This window comes from Alosa pseudoharengus, unplaced genomic scaffold (assembly GCF_046254945.1).
Source record: "Alosa pseudoharengus isolate Yale_2024_CS ecotype anadromous, Long Island Sound unplaced genomic scaffold, YU_APseudo_1.1 YU_APseudo_1.1_scf_10, whole genome shotgun sequence".
Classification (NCBI taxonomy): domain Eukaryota; kingdom Metazoa; phylum Chordata; class Actinopteri; order Clupeiformes; family Clupeidae; genus Alosa; species Alosa pseudoharengus.
This window is the reverse complement of record NW_027468565.1, coordinates 17,599,315-17,620,143: the sequence shown is the minus strand read 5'-3', so window position 1 is coordinate 17,620,143 and position 20,829 is coordinate 17,599,315. Positions and strand designations below refer to the sequence as shown.

Sequence of the window (20,829 nt, the reverse complement as noted above, 5' to 3'; positions counted from 1 at the left end):
TCTCACACACACACACACACACACACACACACACACATTCACACACTCACACTTTGCCCTGGGGATGCAACTTCACTCAGGGAAATCATAATCTATTACTGTTCCACTGCAAAATACACATAACAGTGTGATACACTCCAGCACTGACAGAGAAACCACTATGTTGTACTGTTTAAATCTTTCTAAAAGGTTCCTAAAGGATCAGAAAAAGGTAATTACTTTATAAACAAATGCAGTGGGAAAATATAAACGCACAAACACAAACACACACACACACACAACAACAACAACAACGACAACAACATTGAGACATTAGAAACACACCACTTGCTACATATAGTCTTTCCCCAAAGTTCCTGGCCTCAAATCAAACTCAATCTCATTCACCATAATTTAATAGCATTCCATTTAAACTGTGTCTTCACAAATTCATGGTCACCATGCAACCATTAGATGTGTAGTCTAATGTTCTGGATTGCCTGATGCCCTCCCTCCCACTCACTGTCCCCTGATCAGTTTCAGCTGGAGAGGTATTCTCACACTTGGCAGTGCTGGAGCTGCTCCCACTGATCCTGGATCTGTGCCTGAGCTGGAAGCGCTCTCTGCTGCTGCGGTGGACCGCCGAGGAGGAGGAGGAGGAGCGGGGGCGCTTGGGAGGGGTGACGTCTCGTGAAATGGTTGCCATGGAGACAGGAACACGCTGGTAATCAAAGACTCTGAGAGTGCACACAGACAGACAGACAGACACACACACACACACACACACACACACACACACACACACACACACACACATACACACAATGTCACTGATGAACAGTAAAGTGTCAGGCTAATTTAAGTCATAGCCACCTTTACCTCTCTTCAAAAATCCTCCACTTATACACCATAATTCCTTTCTCCTCTCCTGTTTAAAAGAAGGCTTGACCTGATGGTGCCATATCTACTTCAATATGAATTACCTTCTTTATAATTCCAGAAAAAATATATTCCAACACAAAAGGCCCCTGACTGTGTGTCGTAACAAGAAAGGTGCCCTTTTATTGCAAAACCACAAAGGACATCTAAAGTATTTATCTCTCCTTCTGCCTGCTGCTGAATACACACTTTCAATGGGCAGTGTCACCTTCAGTGATGTGGTTCAATCTTTGACCAAAGAGCCAATCTACGGTGTAGTCATTGGATGGGGACAACGTGCATCTTGCAGCATGACTGAGGGCCTGTGGCGGATGCTCCTTAAATCACACATCTCATATAACCTTGCCTGCACTCAGACAAAACACACGTATCCAGAATTAGCTACTCTGCCTGGCTAGATGACAGGCCTTTCTTGTGGCTGTACTTTCCTGTGCCTCTTCAAACTATATAACTGTCACTGCCTGCAGAGGACTAAGTGTCACTTTGACAACAGAGTGGAACGGTTAAAGCTTTATGGCAAATTCCAGCCCTCTGTTTCTCTACGCTTTCTGCCTCAAACATCTGCCTCCCTGGCTCTCTCTCCTCTCTCGTTCTCTCTCCCCTTCTCCCACTCTCTGTCATGTTTTCTCTCTCTCTCTCTCTCTCTCTCTCTCTCTCTCTCGGTTTCTGTCTGCTCTCTTATCTCTGTCGCTGCATGAGCCGTGCAGTGCCATGTGTGCTACACTAATCAGCGGCGGGCTAATCACGCCGTTCCCATGCAGCTGCCCCTGTGGAGGGCTGCGCGACGCCACAGCGCAAGCCCCCCCACCGCCCTCCGATCCCCCACTCTCCACCACTCAATCATTCCAAGCTCGCCCGCCACAGACAGAGAGAGAGAGACACAGAGAGAGAGACAGATAGAGAGAGAGAGAGAAGAAACAAAACACAGAAGAAAGACTCAATAGTTTCAGTTTTTTAAGTGCTGTAGCTTTGTTTGTTTTTTGTCTTGAATGTGTGTCTTGCTTCTTGCTCCGGAGATAGCTCAGATGTTACATGGTGTGCCCAGGGGTTTGGAAGCGCATAGCAGTTAGTGACCTCGCTACAGAGTCTTAAGATTTGCGAGGAGCAGAGCAGTCAGATGAAGCATGTCTGCCTTACACAAGGGAAAGACAAGAGAGAGAGAGGGCTGGGGAATAGAGAGAACATAACATAGAAGTACAGAAAATACAACACAGAGAGGACTCAGGGATGGAGGGAACATAAGATAGAAGTAGAAAAAGGAGCAGGGAATACAAGGAGAGGAAGAAAGGCATAGAGGAGAAGAAGAAACACAAAATATGTGATGGATCAAAAACAATGCTGATAGACAGGTGAGTAAGAATCCCTCCAGACAGCAGAGGGACAAGACAGATAGGGGCTGAACAGGAGATGGAGAGGAGAGATGGGGCGTCTGACCATCACCCTCTGTGTCCCTGAGAAACAGAGTGAGGGAGAGAAGGAGAGGAGAGAGGGAGTAAAGGAGAGAGCGAGAGAGGTAGAGGGCGAGCGACAGAGCGAGAGGACCACAGCGAGGCAGTGAGGTCCCATCAACTTAAATGGAGTGTTTCTGAAATGGTCCTTATAAATCTAAAAAGACAGCTGAGACATTTTTCAGAGGTGACGAAAGAAACCATCCAAGAGATTTCATACAACAATTTGAGCAGAACATTTCAGGGGAATGTGTGGCATATCAAGCACAGGAGACAGCGAGGACACAGGGGAGGATGAACGACTCGCTTTTGACATTTCCTCTCCCTCTCTTTCTTTCTCTCCCTCTTTCTTTCTCTGTCTCTCTATCTTTATTGCTCCTCTTTTTTCTCTTGCCCTTCTTTTCTTCCTCGGGCAGGTGGTGCCGGTGGCTCTCAAGGCTTGAGGGAAACATATCTCAGGGAAAGTGACAGCACCTGTCATAGAGCTGCTCCGAGTAGCAGTCATAGTCCAGGTCGTGGTCAGATCTGCAGGGGGAGAGAAACAGGGCACCAGCTCAGAACCCCTCGCATGGTACAGACACAACATGATCCTGACCAAAGCTGCTGCCTATTTTGACCACCAAATTCATGGATGGGAGCCATATTTCCACATTACCATTAACACACAGAAACACTTACACATACAAACGTACAAATACATCAAAGCTAGTATGTTCAGGTGATCAGATTTCTGAGATGAAAAGCGGGGACATTTCCAGTTTGGCGGTGACTATCATTTAAAAAAAAAAAAAAAAAATATATATATATATATATATATATATATATATATATATATATATAAATGTATCTACAGAAAGAGGGGACAGAACTGGTTTTCGTGTATTTTGGCCACCAAAAACAGGGACATCTGGTCACCATATGTACTACATATACAGTACCAGACAAATTCTAAACTTACTGGCTGGCATAATCTATTTGCACATGCAGTATGATGTACACCTATGTCTTGGGTGGAGGTGGTGTGTGTGCGTGTGTGTGTGTTTGTGTGTGTGTGTGTGTGTGTGAGTGTGTGTGTGTGTGTGTGTGTGTGTGGGGGAGGGGGGGTGTTAGCTTTATTCAACATGAATAGATAATGTCCAAATCCTTAAGCCATTTTCCAGATCACTTCCTTCTCTAATTACATTCAAGTATGTGATTGAAGAGTGCGGGAAGAGATTGCACCCAATCATGTGCCTTGTTTTCTATGAAGTGGGAGTCCACCCCAGGGCTGCAGCTGTGTCAATCTAATTTCTGTTGTAACACAAATCAGATCAACCAATACAGTTGTTTTATGTCTATTGGTGGGCCTAATCTATCGGAAATGCCATTGAGACCTCCTCAGCTCAGAGTGCAGGCCTATATGTGCAGTCACATTCTGGGTTTGTTTGGTGAACATGGTAACACTAGAAACCTGAGAACAGAGTAAGTAATTGTCTTCTCTTGGTCAGTTCTGCTCACCTAAACTATGTTGTACTTTTGATCAATAAGTAAATAAAAGAATTGATCTCAACTCTTGCTTTGACAATAATTTTGTCGTAGGCTATTATTTACTTGAGTAATATAGGGTTGGATTATGTAAAGGGCTGTGAAATGACCTGGCTAGCAACAGCAATGTTTTTTTAATCCAGGGGGTGATACCTCGGGAATCCAAGATAGTGTTTTATTCACACAAAACGATAGCATGTTAACTGTTGCTCGCTAGATTGTGAAATCATATTTCCTGCATTACTTGTAAGCAACAGCGTGAGTTGTAGCAATGGCACTATGAGACAAGATATTGTATTTTTTCAACATCAGAAAAATTTGATTTGGGCAAACAAAACTTGAATAAGCCTACCGATCCATTTTAAGGTTGTTGGCATTTATTTTCCCATTACCCGGAGAGACACTGATGTTTTTGATAGATTAGGCCTCCTCATAGAAATGGAGCAATTTGATTGGCTAATCACTACAATGTGTCTGACGATCAAAATGACATTTTCTATGTCCTCCTACTGTAGTAAAGGCTTTGGTGGTTCTTGCACAAAATGTCCTGTTTAAGAATAAAATCTATGTTTTGGATGAGTATTACTACTGCACATTTTGATTGGCATATTTTGAATTTCAATTTCAACATTTTTTAAATAACTTTTATCAGGCAAAAACTGGTAATTACCCTTTTTGCACACACACCATACCACAGCGCAAAACAAGACAGAACAGTCTACAATCAGTGTATTATGTGTGTGAGACTGTAAGTGTGTCTCTATGTTTGAGTGAATGTGTGTGTACCATTGCCATGATCTGAACCAGGGAGCAGATCAGCTAAGTCTAACGCTCAGTTCTGCATTCATCCAGTGAGACTCCCCACCGCTCTGCACGGCCTTGCCTGCATTTGTGAGGCGTAAGGTATAAACAACCCATTAGGGTGAATCTGACGGAGGGTTTGTGTGTGCCTCCATGTTGAAATCAAATGAACTAAATAACAGCAAAGGTTCACTGAACACAAATATGTGAAAAATATTTATGCTGGAATTGGCAGATCCTCTCGGCTGAAGTTAATTTTGAATTCACAATGTCAAGCCTTGTAGAAAATGTGATTCCCGAGCATGACATTTCATTTGTATTGAAGCCCGTGTAGAAAATCCATAACTATTGGCTGCAGAGCCAGCCATCACCGGGTTACAGACATTCTATTTCATTCACTGGAGAAAACCAATTCTGTAATGAGTATGTCTGAGAGTGCGAAAGCATAGGTGTGTGTGTGTGTGTGTGTATGGAAGTGTATATAATATGCGTGTAGGCACAAGTGTTCATTTGAATAACCCTGAGAGAGAGAGGCGTTCTCCGCCCTTCCCCAGTCCGTGTGCGATTAGATGGAAAACACGCGCAGCCTGGTGGAGCGTTGGAGCGCGGTGCAGCCACCCATGTGGTGTCAATCTCCTTAAAGGCCACGCAGAGTACTCCACACCTGAAAGGTCGCCTGGCAAAATAAGTCACGGACATTCCAGAGCCGTTTCCTTGCAGTCTATGTCCATATCAATTTGTGTGTGTGTGTGTGTGTGTGTGTGTGTGTGTGTGTGTGTGTGTGTGGTGGTGGGGCATTGCGTGTTCTTGCCGGCTGACCTTTAGTCTTCCGAAACGCTTTGGCGCAAAGTTCCCCTGCTTCACCAGTGATTACCGTCAGCGGTGCTGATCGTTCACGCAGGGCGAGGGAGGCCTGAAATGGCTGTTTAAATTACAGAGTCTACACCTCTACTGTGCTCCCAAGTAGGGAGACAGAGAGTGAGAGGGAGCGAGAGTGAGAGTTGGAAGAACGGTAATGGCTGCCATTACAGTTCTCTCTCTCTCTCTCTCCTGAGGAAGGACTAGCATGTCGGGGCTTTTATGGTGTCTCGTTAAGAATCCACCTTTGGGCTGGCTTTCTCCGGCCAGTGGAGCGTCTGTGCAACATTTACAGTCATGCAGGTTACTGCACTACCCAGGGACAGCCTCCAACCTATTCATATCGACAAGAGTATATTTACAAGTAGCACGCTCACAGAGATGAATACTGAATTTTGGCCCTATTTCACCTTACCCCCCACCCCACACACACTGGCTATTTGCTGGGGTGTCAGGTACATGGCAGAGCTACCCATTAAAATGCTCTCTCTCTCTCTCTCTCTCTCTCTCTCAGTGCAAAAGGAGGAGGGACACACTCATCTGGACGGCAAGGTCTCCGGAGGCTAATTAGATTTTTTTTCATGAGTTCACATGCGACAAGGCCATCCCTCAGACAAGGCTCATTATGCTAAATCTGAGCTCTGTCCCTCTGTCCATTCACTGCTCTGTCTGCCTGGTCATCAGCTCCGCTAGAAGTTTCTCAGCCGCCCAATGTATCATTCTTTCTCTGTCTTCTTCTCTGTCTCTTCATCTATGTGTCTGTGGCCTTGTCTTCACATTTTTTAGGCTCTCCATCTGTTGTTTCTTTCCAGACAGTTGGACTCTGTGTCATTCTTTCTTTCTCTCTCTCTCTCTCTCTTTCCCTCTGTCTGCCAGCGTTCCCATTCTTCTGTTGCTCTCTGCACGCCATGGGGAGAGGAAGTGACCTCACTGAGCATCCCCCATTTGCATACGGCCTGGCGCGACACGCAAACCCTGCGCGTGTCGCGCCGAGGCGGAGAGCGTCTGACACTTTTATGGGCGGACGGGGAGAGGAGGGGGGGCCTTCTTCGCTCCGAGCCAGAACGGCCCATGCCGCCAACATGAGCGATGACGGTGGTCCCTGTTCTGAGATTCCCCTCCATACGTCACAGGCCCAGGAGAGACTCATTGCGAGCAACTGAGCCAATATGATTTATGTCTCTGGGGGGGCAGTGGGATGGCGCCGCGCACGCACGCACGCATGCACGCATGCACGCATGCACGCACGCACGCACGCATCCGTCATCCGTGCTGTTGGCTCATTAGTGCAGCTGTTGGCTCCTCTCCCTCAGGGGACATTAGGCTCTACAGTATATCTATAATTTACAACACATAAGTGTTTGCAGAGAGCGAGACCATTAACTACAATGATCTGTACAAAGGAGGCGGAATCCATCTCCATTTTTCAGCACGCCATCTCTCCTGCCATGCCGGCACAGGAGCGCTGCGGATCCATTTGTTTGGGTACATTTGTTAAGAGATCATTACTGCACTAATCATCCGGGAGAGCTGGAATCACAATCAACAGTCGGATGGGGCCCCTTATTTCACTCCTCTCTTTGTTGTTGTCGGTTTTGTTTACGTTGCCCTGTGATTCCATTCCGTTCTACTCTGTTACCCTCCTCCTCTCACTATCTCACCTCTCCACCTCTTCTCTCCTCTCCTCTGTCTATCTCCTTTTCCCCCCTTCCATACTAGCTAACTTTTCTCTCCTCTCTAACTCAATATCTCTCAATCCCTTCCCATCAATATTAACGCTTCCCTCCTCTTTTCTGCATTCGGTTCTACATTACATTACATTACATTACATTACATTTGGCTGACGCATTTTTAGCCAAAGCGACTAACAACATGGTAAACAGTTTAAGTTTTAGAGCAATTCTCAACAATATTAGGACAATTTAAAAAACATTAGAGTACAGTAAGAGTAAGTGCATCAGTGAGTGCTGTTTTTAACAGTTACGTGTCAGTTTAAGACGGCTGGTGAGTGCTAGGATCAGCAAGACTTGTTGTAAGTGTTGCTATGAGAGGAGATGTTCTCTAAAGAGCTGGGTCTTCAGGAGTTTTTTGAAAATGGAGAGGGATGTCCCTGCCCTTGTAGGAACTGGCAGTGTGTTCCACCAGCGAGGAACAACAGATGAGAAAAGTTTGGATTGGCCTGAGCGTACCGGAGGTAGAGCTAGACGTCGTTCGTCTGAGGAGCGCAGCGGTCTGGAGGTAGCGTATATCTGTATGAAGGCATTCAAGTAGGTGGGAGCAGAACCGGAGACTACTTTGTAGGCAAGCGTTAGAGCCTTGAATTTGATGCGGGCCGCCATAGGTAGCCAATGTAGCTGGATGAGTAGCGGGGTAACATGTGCCCTCTTGGGTTGGTTGTAGACCAGGCGCGCCGCCGCGTTCTGGATCATCTGAAGTGGTTTCACTGCGCAGGCTGGGAGACCTGTCAGGAGGGCGTTGCAGTAGTCGAGTCGTGAGATAACTATTGTTACTATGGTTCTAGCCCTCTCTCCTTCCTCTCTTCCCTCTCCTCTGCTTTTCTCAGCTTGGCTCTATTTGCTCCTACTCTTTTTATCTCATCTATCCTCTTCTCTGCTTTCCTTTTAGTGTGTAGTTTACTGCTACCCCCCCCCCCCCCCAACACACACACACACAGCCCATCTCTCCCTCCCTACTCCAGATGTACTGTCCCCTGAGGAGGGCGGATTGATTAATTCAGATTCAGCGTTCCCTCGTGCTTCTGAAATGAATCAGAATCAGCGCGGCGTGACTGAGCTTAATGGGCTGGAGAGACCATTTCCTGCCACTTCAGCGCCGCCGCCTCAGCCCGGGCAGAAGGCCTGAGTCGACCGCCTCAAACACTGCGGACCACCACCATCAACCCTCACACTGCAACACCACTGCAGACCACCACCAACCACCATCAACTCTAACACTGCAACACCACTGCGGCTAACCCACAGAGACCAACATGACAAATACAATCCTGTTGGCTACCATCAGTGATGCCAGTAACGCGTTACTTAGTAACGCGTTAGTCTATTTTGACCACTTTTTTCAGTAACGAGTAATCTAACGCGCTACTATTTACAAACCAGTAATCGGATTAAAGTTAAATATCTAAGTTACTGTGCGTTACTATTTTTGTCATTTTCCTTAATAAAAAGATATATTCTTTGCTTTCTTCTTGTCTTGGGGATTAATGTCATGTAGGCTATGCTCACGTTTTCAGCATGAGCACAATTCACGTGTAAAACCACGCAGCGACACAAACGTAAACAATGGAGGGAGAGGGAGAGATGCACATTTCATCAGTCATTACTTTGAGTTTGTGTCAGCTAAACATGACAACATTAAGGTAAATTGTACATTCTGTGCTGGCGACAAAGTGCTGTCTAGCTAGACATCCCAAGTCTCCCGAAGTTTTGGGAATCTCCCACATACTGCAGCTTCCTGACGCCCGCAAATTACATAAAATCTCCCGGAACCTAGAGCGAACAAAGAGCACGCAAGCCAACCGGACTTCAAATCGCGTGTGCATAGCTTAACGTGTAAGTGTGCTTATATCTCTTTTCTCCCAAACTTAATTAATCAGTTTAGTCAGTGTAGCCTATCTAGGAACAGGAGCGTGATGGCAGCGTCAGTGCCCCTCAAAAAGGAAGATTTAAGACACATCAGACTACACAAAAGTGTACCCAATTGTCTCAAAAGATTAAAACATAATGATAATCTTGCACAATGCACTGTTTGTAACAGCGACTTTAGCATTGCTCACGGCGGGTTAAATGATTGCAAAATACTTGTTGAGGTGAGTTTAACAAGTGTAATTTAATTTGCATATTACTCAGGCCTATACAAGATGGCTAGTTGCCAAGGCTACATGAAAAACAAATCTACAAAAAATCTACATATTTTACTATAACAATTTCTATCAATAGGCCTTCCTTATTTGGTGTACTTAGACATTATTGAACAAACATCTGAATTTCAATATCTAAGTAGGTTAGGTTGGGATGTCTGCTATACATTGATGTTAAAATGCACTTCCAGTATAGTGAGTATTGGCAAAACCAGTTATCATTTTTATGTTGAGGCGGTGGGGGTGTTGTCGGCAGCTGCTGAAAGTAACTAATAAAGTAACTTGTAATCTAACTTAGTTACTTTTAAAATCAAGTAATCAGTAAAGTAACTAAGTTACTTTTTAAAGGAGTAATCAGTAATCAGTAATCAGATTACTTTTTCAAGGTAACTGTGGCAACACTGGCTACCATCATCAACAATGCAACAACCAACCTGCAACACTGCAACAACACAATAGTGTACTACAATATAATATAATATAATATAATATAATATAAGTTAAGATAAAATTAGATCAGATAAGATAAGATACATATTAATATTTGCACACATATTCAGACTAACTTTTGGACTATGAAGGTTAAAACCATTACCACCAAACCACTCTAGTAGCATTAGTAGTCATCAAAAAATACACTGAAATGTACCTACTTTAACTTATGGAAATATCTAAAAAAAATAGAGCTTGCACTTCAGGAAATAGACTTCGAATAAGCACATTCTGATAATCTGTCTAGCCTTCATTCATTTAAGCTGAAATCACTATGCAGACAATAGAAGAAAGCCCCATAATCTTATAATGTTAGCATTGTCATAATTGCTTGCTGTATGATTTAAGATTGCAAAACTTTAAGTCTCTTCATACAAAGACAAATAACAGGGAAGATTGTCTCAACTTTTCCAACAAGTAAAACTTTTGTCTGTGCTCTGGAGAAATGCTGAGTCACTCTCTATCAGATAGACACCTCAGCAGGACTTGTTTCAGAGATTGGATCACAGCTACACCATGCACCACACACACACACGCACGCACGCACGCTCACACACACACACAAACACACACATCCATTTACATTATGGATTCCTAATCTTTTTTTACTCTGTTGGGAAACTGTTTTTGGGTGCCAGTTACACTAAACAGGATTGTGTGAAACTGCATCACCAGGAAATAAGGCTCTCTGCTGCTCCCGAGTTTCAGGAGAAACATCAATGGCAAGTCCTTTCCACCCAAGAGAACCTTCACAGAGGGGGTTATTTGCAGAGGTACTGTAGTTGTGGACAAGACTGGGCAAAATGAGGCCTTCTTGTAGGACAAATTGAAAATAGGAAAAAACCTTTACACAGAAACACAGACACACACACACACAATTACATACCCCTCCATCTAGATACACAAAAGATTCATCAAAATGTACCTTGGCCGTCCTCTCTTCACCATCTAGAAAACAGGTCTGCTTTTTGAGAAACGTCAAAGGTGTCATCAATCATCTCTCGTGTCATTTCTGCAGACATCATCATCAGTGCTGACATCGAGCATGGAAAAGCAATTTCACGATGCCAGCACTCTTCTCCAATTCTTTAACATCTCAAGTCTTTTATTGCACAGAAACTGTGTGTGTGTGTGTGTGTAGGCGTGTGTGTGTGTGTACTAGTAGGTGTAGAAACATTTGGGAGGACAGGTTGTGGCACACAAAGACAGTAAAGGAGGACAAACAGGAAGAGGAGCTTTGAAGGAGGAGACCCAAACACCCCCCTCTAGTAACACAGCGTCTGTCTGTGCCGTGGTGCCAAACATGACCACTGGGCTTTAAGGACATTTCTACTGAGGGATCGTCCATCAGTGCTGGACCCATGCTCAGCATGTCTCCATACACAAGCTGTGACAGCGGCATTGATCCACGATAGTAATTACCGACCGTGTATTTACTGTCTGGGTCAATAGAATGGAGGGGTGTGTTATTCTCACACAAGGGTTTTATTTATGTCAAATTACCCACGAAAAACAAATTGCCACTCGGTGACTATTGCTGCGCCCCAAACAATCTTCCCGGGCTTTATCCAGACCCTCTCAAAACAGGTCACTGTGTCTGCGCATGCCATTATTTTACACCATTTTTTTGTCTTTTAGGAAAAAGTTGTTGCTAATCTGAAATTGACTAGCCATGGCTGCACCAGCCTCTCCAGAGACTGACTCTAGATCAGCCGTAAATCCATCAGTCTGCTGCTAAATGGGCATCTACTGGTCCCTTCACACAAGACACAGTCTGTTCTCGTTTGTGGCTCCTCGATGGTGGAAATGCTATCCGCGCTGGGGCATCCCTGTCTACTCATCTCTTTCTTAGAGCACCACCTTTTCAGACACATTGAACATCTTGACATACCTAGCTCCACTGTTTACACGTTTTTCCCTGATCCCCTTGCACTCTGCCAGATTGAGCAAGTACTCAGCACTTACTCCAAGGTCTCCTAATTTACTAAAGTCGTTCCTCAATTGTAAGACATTACTTGATTGTTGTTCCTCAAAACATCTGCCATATGAATACATGCAATGTAATCTACAGATAATGAGAGTGGGAGAGAGTAGTAGTACATTCACACAAGAGAAAAGGTCACCAGGTCCATTTAAGCGATGGCACTACACTGAAGAGGAGGCCAAACAGAGTGAGCAATGGGACTGAATGGCTGACCTTCACATGTTCAAAGGCCTCTGAGAGGACCTCATCACACAGACAGATGAGCCCATCACACCTACACAAACTGAAATCAAGGATGGATGCCAAGTCCATGGTTCCCTGGGCCAGAGCAGTTAGGGACACGCTGGTATCACTTTGGCACCCGGCAAATGAGAGAGAGAAACCAGCCGTGCAAAAAGGGAGGGGTAAGATTTATTCAACTGTGTGAACAGTGTGTCAATACCACCTTCCTATGTTCCATTCCCTTCACGTTTACAACTAGCAATCACAAGGACTTTGTGACAGATAGTGTCTCTTCAACCCAGCAGGAACCAGACCTGCAAACTTCACGTCTGTTCGGGTGTTCAGAGAGTTTTTCCAAGCGGTAGTTACATGACTAAACATAAACTTGTTTGCTTAAATGGAATCTAAAAGGGAGCAATTGTTATACATAAAAAGGCTTGTGAGGTTTTTAATGAACCATCAGGTGCTTTTGCACCTGCTTAATTACAGTTGTTCCCAGTTGCTTTGGCATATGTCTAAGATTAGAATTAACATTCTCAAAACAGCTTGTTCAGTCTCCACATCATCTAGTCACTTGTGAACATTGTGAAACAGCAATTTCTCATTCTGTGAACAAATTGTAAGAGCTTTGGCATACAAACAAGTATGGGCGATTATCTGCAGAATCATTTATGTGATTTTATGTTGATGAAAATGCATTACACTGCTTCTCTGAACAGTATTCCCACTCAAAACATCCTGCCATCTATTCAAGTCTTGACAGCCCAAATGGTTAAACCATTAAAAATATCAAGCATAGCCTATAGCATGAGAATATAGCATGAGAATCACTGACATTGTATTTGACATGTCTGCTGGGTGATAAATTACTTAGCCATTTGAACTTTGATTATTAAATTCAGGATGATGAGATTTGATTCAGTATGATCAAAGGCGGGAATTGTGGGAAATGACATAAGCCACTGAGCCAGAGTGAATGGCCAGACCACCAGGAGGGGGGATATACAGTGTAACAGTATCCGCCAGTGTATCCGACTGAAATGTGTTCAGTTGTTTCTTCACCACTGGGCTTTACAGCACAGATAATCTTACCCTGCATGGAGTCATCTACAGGGAACCCATCCCTGAGAATCACAAGTGGTTGTGTAGGAAACATCATGCCAAATATGCCACACGTACACCATCAGGGAATGATTTGGTGGCCTCAGATCAGATGAACACTGATGACAGCACATTCAATCAAATCCTTCATCACTTTATGTAATATGGGTGCTCTTACCTCAGAGTTAAGTGCAGATGGTAAGAAAATTGGCAATATATGTAAGCAATGGTAAAGACAGCCCAAGACCATATTAGACTGAGGCATGAGGGCTAATCTCAGATCAGTAGGATAAAAAATAAACCCAGCAATGTCAATTTTATATAGAAATGTATTACCTAATGGGACTAATTTTATTGTTTTGTTCATCAACTACAGGTAGCACATCTGTGAATGGCATTTAAATGAAAGTGGTCGTGAGCTGCCTGGTTTTACCACCCTCGGGGTTTCTAATAAAGGGTGCATATACTCAGCTTGATGGGTTCAGATGGTTCTGAGATCCAACAATCCTCCTCATCAGGGACGTGCACAGGAATCCCCCCCCCCCCCCCAAAAAAAAAAAAAAAAAACTCACGGGCTATACAATAATGAGAATAACACTGTCTTTTTTTAAATATATACACAAAGAAGTAAAACACTGAAATACAGCACTCAATCACCTTAACTTATCATTATTATTTTAATCCCCACTAGTGGTATTTATGTTCTGCTCAGGCAAGATCTTTGAAATTACCTCTAAAATAGCCTATGTTTTTTTAGATTACAATTATTTAGCATGCAGCTCTTTAATCCTGTACTTTCTAGCATGGTCCTCTCATCTCATATTTGGTGATCATCACTTAGGCATTCCTGTCCTCTGTGCCTCCTCCTGGCCCACATTCATTTTCCTCACTGGAGGCTTGTGACTGTGCCTCATCTTAAATGTAATGTAATTATGAAACATTGCCATTAGTAGGCTAAAATATGAGTCGGATTAATTAATCAATTCGTCTACAAAGTGTCATGTCATCTTTATCACAGTGCAAAGTCTCTGTCTCACCTGCTGGTTGGCTTTTTCGCAGCCAACCCTGCAGTGATTGCTGCCTCCCTGAATTGTCTCTCTCTCTTCTGAATCTGACACTTTTCAGTGGGCATCTTGGCTTCAAACAATACCCAAAATACTAGTGATAGGATTTAGGCATTTAACCATTTTGAATAAAATAATGAATGTGATGCATTTCTTCCATCATTCATTCTTCTTGCTGAAACGAAATGTGAGAAACTAACTATCAGCAGACATGTAGCTTAGTTTGCCTAATGCCTACCAAAAAAATAGTAGCCTATGCTATGTGATAACAGGCTGCTTCTCTGCAAGCTATCTGTCTGATTATTTAGGCTAAACGTGGCAAACTCAGCCTGGATTTATGAAGATTTTAATTCATTTCATAAAACTTGATGACGATGATCGTTCGTTTGTCATACATCACAAACTCACTTTTTCCGACAACGTTGAGTCGTCTCATACGACAACCGCGACAATCTCCTAGGGCCGCTTATGCAGGCTCAGGTGCCACGTAAACAGAGTTTGCCCTTCCCCTACTGACTTTCACTTTCGGTGCCGGAATGGAAGTGAATGAGGCTTTGCGATTTTTTTTATCTAGGCCTACGGGAAATTCTGCATCCATTGTACGATTTATTTATTTATTTTCCCCATTGGAAGGGCAACATGAGTCAAGGAGGGCATATGGGCAGTTGCCCGGGCAACCTGAGCAACCCCCCTGTGCACGTCCCTGCTCCTCATTGGCAGTAAAGTTAAACCCAGTCGACCTCAAGCGCTGGCTCTGTCAAACTGCAACATATCTGCTAGGTCCACAGGCTCAGTCCCTGCCTCAGTCATTGCAAGCGCCTCTGATTTATTAATCACCACTATGTGGATACTGTTTTTAGAATTGATTTAGATTAAGTGTTAGTATAATTTGTATTTTTGTAATTTGTATTTTAGTATATTTTTATATATTGTATTAAGTGTTAGTATAATTTGTATTAGTATATTTAGCATATTCTTTATCGTCTACTGTCCTTACTGCTTAGTTGTGTTTTTATATTATATACTTTAATTACTCTTTCTGCTGTTAAAGAATGTGTTTGTGTTGTATGTATGCTGCTGAGACCTTGAATTTCCCCTGGGGATCAATAAAGTATCTATCTATCTATCTATCTATCTAGCTAATGGTAACCTGAGGTCGCCAAATCACAATTATCATCCTCAGTCAGATAATAATTAGTTTTTAAAGTGTGATCTTAAAATGGCATCGAAACTAATCAATCTGTGCTTATAGTGTTTTCACTTCAAGAGATGTTTTAGAGATTTACCCCCTCCTTCCCTCCCACGCAGGTTGGACAAAACAGCAAGTTAATGCCGAGTTGTGAGATGAATGACAAAGAGAAACAAGCCAGTCTCCTCTTAAAGCCTCTCAGTGCATTTAATACACTCTTCCCCTCTGCGGCGCGATTTCCCTCTTTTATCAACTAAAAGCTTAAGTGCATCTCATCAGAGAGACAGCGCTGGGCATCTGTCTCTGAGAATGCCCATGAGCTGATATCCTCCTTCCCCCCCCCCCCCCAACACACACACACACACTCACACACACAGTACGTCTTTATCATGGTTCTGCATTGATATACACAGCCGTATGCCATCCAGCCAGCAGCAGTCTTTTGAGGGATAGGCCGCTTGCTGGGAAGGGAGTAGGGGGTAACCGAGGGGGCATTATGTGGCAAATCACCCCGGGGGCCTGGAGAGCAGAGCTGTGCATTCGTCCGATCTGTTAGGACTCAGGAAAGGCTGTAAACAACCCGATGCCGAATCTGGTATTCATGTTTCCACGGAGGTCCCTTGTGGAATTCAGATCGGGTTGCCTTGGGAACGGCAGGATATTACACGGCCTCCTCATTGCCGTTGTGTTTGGAAGATATGATTCAGGCTCCCTATCATGAATGGCTGTTGGCTATTACTGATGATTCCGAGAGCGGGGTGAGCATTTACAAGCATGTGCCGCATTGGAGCTCCCCAAGGGAGGCACAGGTCAACAAAAACTGAAAGACAAATAGACTGGTACACAAACACTCACATGCACACACATACACACTCACTCACTCACAAACACACAGGCACACACACACACTCACACTGACACATGCTCATAGCCATGAACACACACACATACACACACACTCACATGCAGGCACGTACACACTCACTTACTCCCAAACACACAGGCACACACACACAGACACATACTCACAGTCATGACCACACACACACAGACACATGCTCACAGCCACGTACACACACACTCACTCACTCACTCACAAACACACAGGCACACACTCACACACAGACACATACATATACACACACACACGCACACACTTGCAAACCCACACCAAATCAAACAGAGCTGTCCACAGGAGAACCAACCCAGCCGCCACCCCACCCCCTGCCCCCCTCTCCACACCTCCACCCCCACTTCCTCTGGGTCCCCCATGTCAAACTCATGCATACGGCTCCTCTTGAAGCCGCGAGCAGCCGTCCTGCGGGAAGTCCGTTTAAAATGCAGACTGGAGTTTTTCCCCATCCCAATCCCTCTCAACACGCTGCCTCTGATGAGTTTGGTTGGAGGGTATGAGAGACAGAGAGAGACAGAGAGAAAGAGAGAGAGAGAAAGAGTGGAGAGGAGAGAGAAAGAGGGGTCACCAGAGGTGCTGAGGGAGGGGTTTTTGAAAAGACAAGGAGCAACACTCCTGCCTGCATCAGGGCCATGAAAGCGTTTTAAGGGAGGCAAATCAGCCCAATCAAACGGCATAAATCAGGCGGAGCCCACAGCTATGCAGGCGAACATAAGAGAATCACATTTACATAAGTGATGGAAGTCATGCTCCCACTTTGTTGCACTGATATGCAAATGTGGGTGTTAAAAAATGGGCATGCATGTGTGTGTGTCCATGTACAAGTGCATATGTGTGCACATATATTAGGTGTGTGAGAGGGTGAGTGTGTATGAGAGTGTGATGCATCTATGTATGTGTGTATGTGAGAGTATGCGGGTAACAATGCATGTGCGTATAAGAATGGGTGTGTATGTGTGTTTGTGTGTGTGTATTTGTGTGAGCTGTTTGTTTTCCCAGTGGCTGGTCAGATCCTCAAGGTTGTAAATGATGTTAAATGGAGCGTGGAACAGCAGTTGCGACAGAGCCAGAGAGGAGGTATGCAAAAAAAGACAATGAGTGTGCAAGAGGAGTGGAGGGATGACGATAGAGAGAGGGGGAAAGATGGAGGAATCAAGGGGGGGTGCAGGAACAAAGGTTAATAGCTGCAGCACACTCGATGTAAACAAGTTGTCTGTCTGACTGGAACCCAGTGAATCACTGTGAACCTGAACGGAATGCATTGCCTTACCATACACATCTCATTGCTCATATAAGTAATTCCATACAAAAAGTTCCATACATAGTTAATGACACTTGAAAAGGCATTTCACTATCAATGCTATGGCCATTCAGAAATACATCTATTTGGTAGTTATGCTATAGTCTGATCATTCAAGACCACCTACTCATCGGCTCAGCTCCAGAATCTGACTAAAGCACACCCAAAGCACTGATTTCAAATATAATACCCTGATATACAAATATACAGCACTGACTATAAAGGATTATGTACAGTACATTGTCAGGCCATAAATATTTATTCGAAAATTATGCAAAACATACAGGAAGAACACACACACAAACACACACACACACACACACACACATACACACACAAACACAAGCATTCACAGGAAGACATTTTAGTTTTGAATGACATCAATTGACCTCTCACAATGCAATCAAATTAAACTAATACTTATACAAATTTGATTTCAAGACCATAACATTGCAATTCAAGGCATTATACTATCACAGAATACATTAGGCCTATGAGTTTCCATTTTAATTATAATGCTACTGCATAAATTCTTAAGTGCACACTGTATAGCAACATCTTGCCAAATGAGTTGCTGCATGTAAATGTTCTGCCTTTATGTAAATGTTGCCTTTGTTTGACTTAGATGTGATTGGGGCCAAGACATTAACACTAGCTAACCATTTCAAGGAGTTATGCAGATCAGCCATAGCCTGGAAAATCCAGACCCTGGTAATCTAGAAAGATTAAGGGTCTGGCCATGAACAATGTAATGGCCAAACTCGAGGGGTGGCAACAAGCATGCATTTAAAAATCTCACTGCACGCAATTGGATAACACTAGACCATGTTTACTCTGAATGATTTCGGAATCAACGCAATCGGATAACACTACGACCAATGTGTAGCCTACTGTCCTCCAACGTTGCAGCGCTGTCTTCATCAATTTAGCTGGTTCCCAGGAATGTGGGGTAAAAGTAGCGTGTATCATTACTCATTGCCAGAGTGTCTTGCAGAGACAATTCCATTGTGCTTTTGTGAGAACTCTGGATTTCCAGGGTAGATCAGCCAAGCTGTTGGTTGGAGAGCTAGCTAATAACTCCAAGGGGAATTGAGGGCAGCATACAGTATCACTACACTGGGCCACCCCCACCTCCTCTCCCATCGCATCAGGTTACACCAATAGATCAAATGGCTTAAGTTAAGTCTACATGTAGCATGAAAACATTTATATGATTCAAAGGTATTTAGGAGACAATTATTGTCTGCATCAACATCTATTGATATTCACGTTACATTAACGTAGTCGAGGCAAATATACCTTATAAGTCTTTTAAGTACTCAGTGTAAGTACTGTAGCCTACTATTGAGCTAGATGACAGGTTAATCAATGGGCTAGCTATTAACTACATGATTTTGTTGTTAATTTTTGAATTTGTCAAATTCAATCCTCTTTACTGTAACTATAGACATGTAAATTCTAGTTATTCTAGTTGTCTAAATTGTAGACAAGTCATAAATACATTGGGTTAAGCCTAGTGTCACTGAACGGCCTGCCATAAATATCACTACCACACTCTCTCGTTCGTTTACATACGTTCTCTTCCCCACATCACTGCTACCCCCCGGCATCTGTGTTGGCACCCGTTCCAAGGCGTCCAGACTGCGCTGACCAGCCTGGCCCATAATGACAGATGGGGCCTGGGCAGCCAGTGCCTGGTCCTGGCACTCCTGCGAGGGCCTCCCCTCACCGTAATGAAAACTAATGATGGGCCATTAGAGGGCCACAGCGAGCTCCACAAATAGTCGCTCTCGCTCTCGAGAACACCGAAATACAACACTGCTCAGCGAGAGCACTCAGAGGAGACACCTACACTACAGCACAGTGCACTAGCACAACACCTCCAGAGAAGGAAGGAGGGAGGGATAGAAAGAGAGAGAATGAGAGAAATGTTTGATTTGAAAACAACTGTAAGGTCAATTAAATCAAATCAATCGCGTTGATGCTTGTATCAACTCTGACATCACGTTTTCAAAACAATTAACACCTGTGTCTGAACAAAAGCACTCTTGCCAAAATGACACATTTTGCTTGCAAAAGGCTGTTACCCTCTCAAAACACTTAAAACATGCAGCAAAAGCTAATTTTGCCTTCAAACAACACATCCTGTCATCAAATCACTGTATGAATTCAAACAATCATTACATACTGGACAACAAAATGCAAAATATAGTTCTCAAAGTTGACATTTCTGCTATGTCTGTTTCTGTTTCTTTCTCATTTTTCTGGAATCAGAAAAAACTGTGAAAAGACAAAATGTACTGAATAAAAAATACAAATTTCATTGAACTACAACTTGTAATTTTTCATTGAAATAGACCTACACACCTTTTGTACTGTTTTCTTTACAGTACTTTCTCTAAATGTGCTGATGAATACTGATTGAAGAATTGTGCAAAGGAGTTTCATACATGTGTATCAGAGATTCAGACTTATGCAAGGAATCTCTACCACCTGTGAAAAAGTTTTCCAATAGAGTTTGGGGTCTTTGAATGTGAACCCAATGAAAATGTGTGAACACATTCGCAAGAGATGACTTCTGCTGTGCAAAGAAGGTATTCATGAAGACCAAGTGGATCCTAGTTTCTTTAAGCAGGTCAAAGCAATCGAGAAAAACTGTAATTGCCTTCTTTACGCAGCATTTCTTCTCCAGCTGAGCCAAACAGAAGATGCACTCCAGGCGAAAGTGCACTATTCTTGCTTCCACTATAGATCTAAATATCTATCACGTCTAGAACTTGTTTTTAGTTTTGTGAGATGTGAAACTTCTGTAAGAATTGGGTAGGTCTATCTGTACATCTCTGTGTGTGTGTGTGTGTGGGTGTCTGTGTGTGTGTGTGTGTGTGTGTGTGTGTGTGTGTGGGTGGGTGGGTGAAATTAGGTATTTTTAGAAGTGTCCTTTTAGTAGGGGTGTAAAGGTAAATATATTTGTACCAAACCGTTTAGGTACAAGATGTTAGGTTCAATACAGATAACTAATGTGCCAAATGCAGTCTTTAACAGTAATCAACAGTAAGCCTTTTTGCTTGCAGACCATGTTTCAAATCCATGTTACCACACAAACATTAAGTAGTGGACCATATGTCAGTTACTGTAAGT

At 43.5% G+C, this 20,829-nt stretch overlaps 1 protein-coding gene across 5 annotated transcripts in view; it reads right to left on the bottom strand.

The window, feature by feature from the left end:
* The window catches only part of LOC143102540 (RNA-binding Raly-like protein), a 45,523-nt gene that overhangs the window by 11,891 nt on the left and 12,803 nt on the right, over nt 1-20,829 (bottom strand). For 3 of the 5 annotated variants that reach the window (XM_076266196.1, XM_076266205.1, XM_076266221.1), the window contains exons 3-4: nt 2,841-2,891; nt 541-716 (exon numbers count right to left, since the gene is read on the bottom strand). In XM_076266196.1, coding sequence (XP_076122311.1) covers nt 541-716; nt 2,841-2,891 — 227 coding nt within the window. The remainder of the gene's footprint in view (nt 1-540; nt 717-2,840; nt 2,892-20,829) is intronic. The other 2 variants (XM_076266213.1, XM_076266230.1) reach the window with 1 other exon arrangement.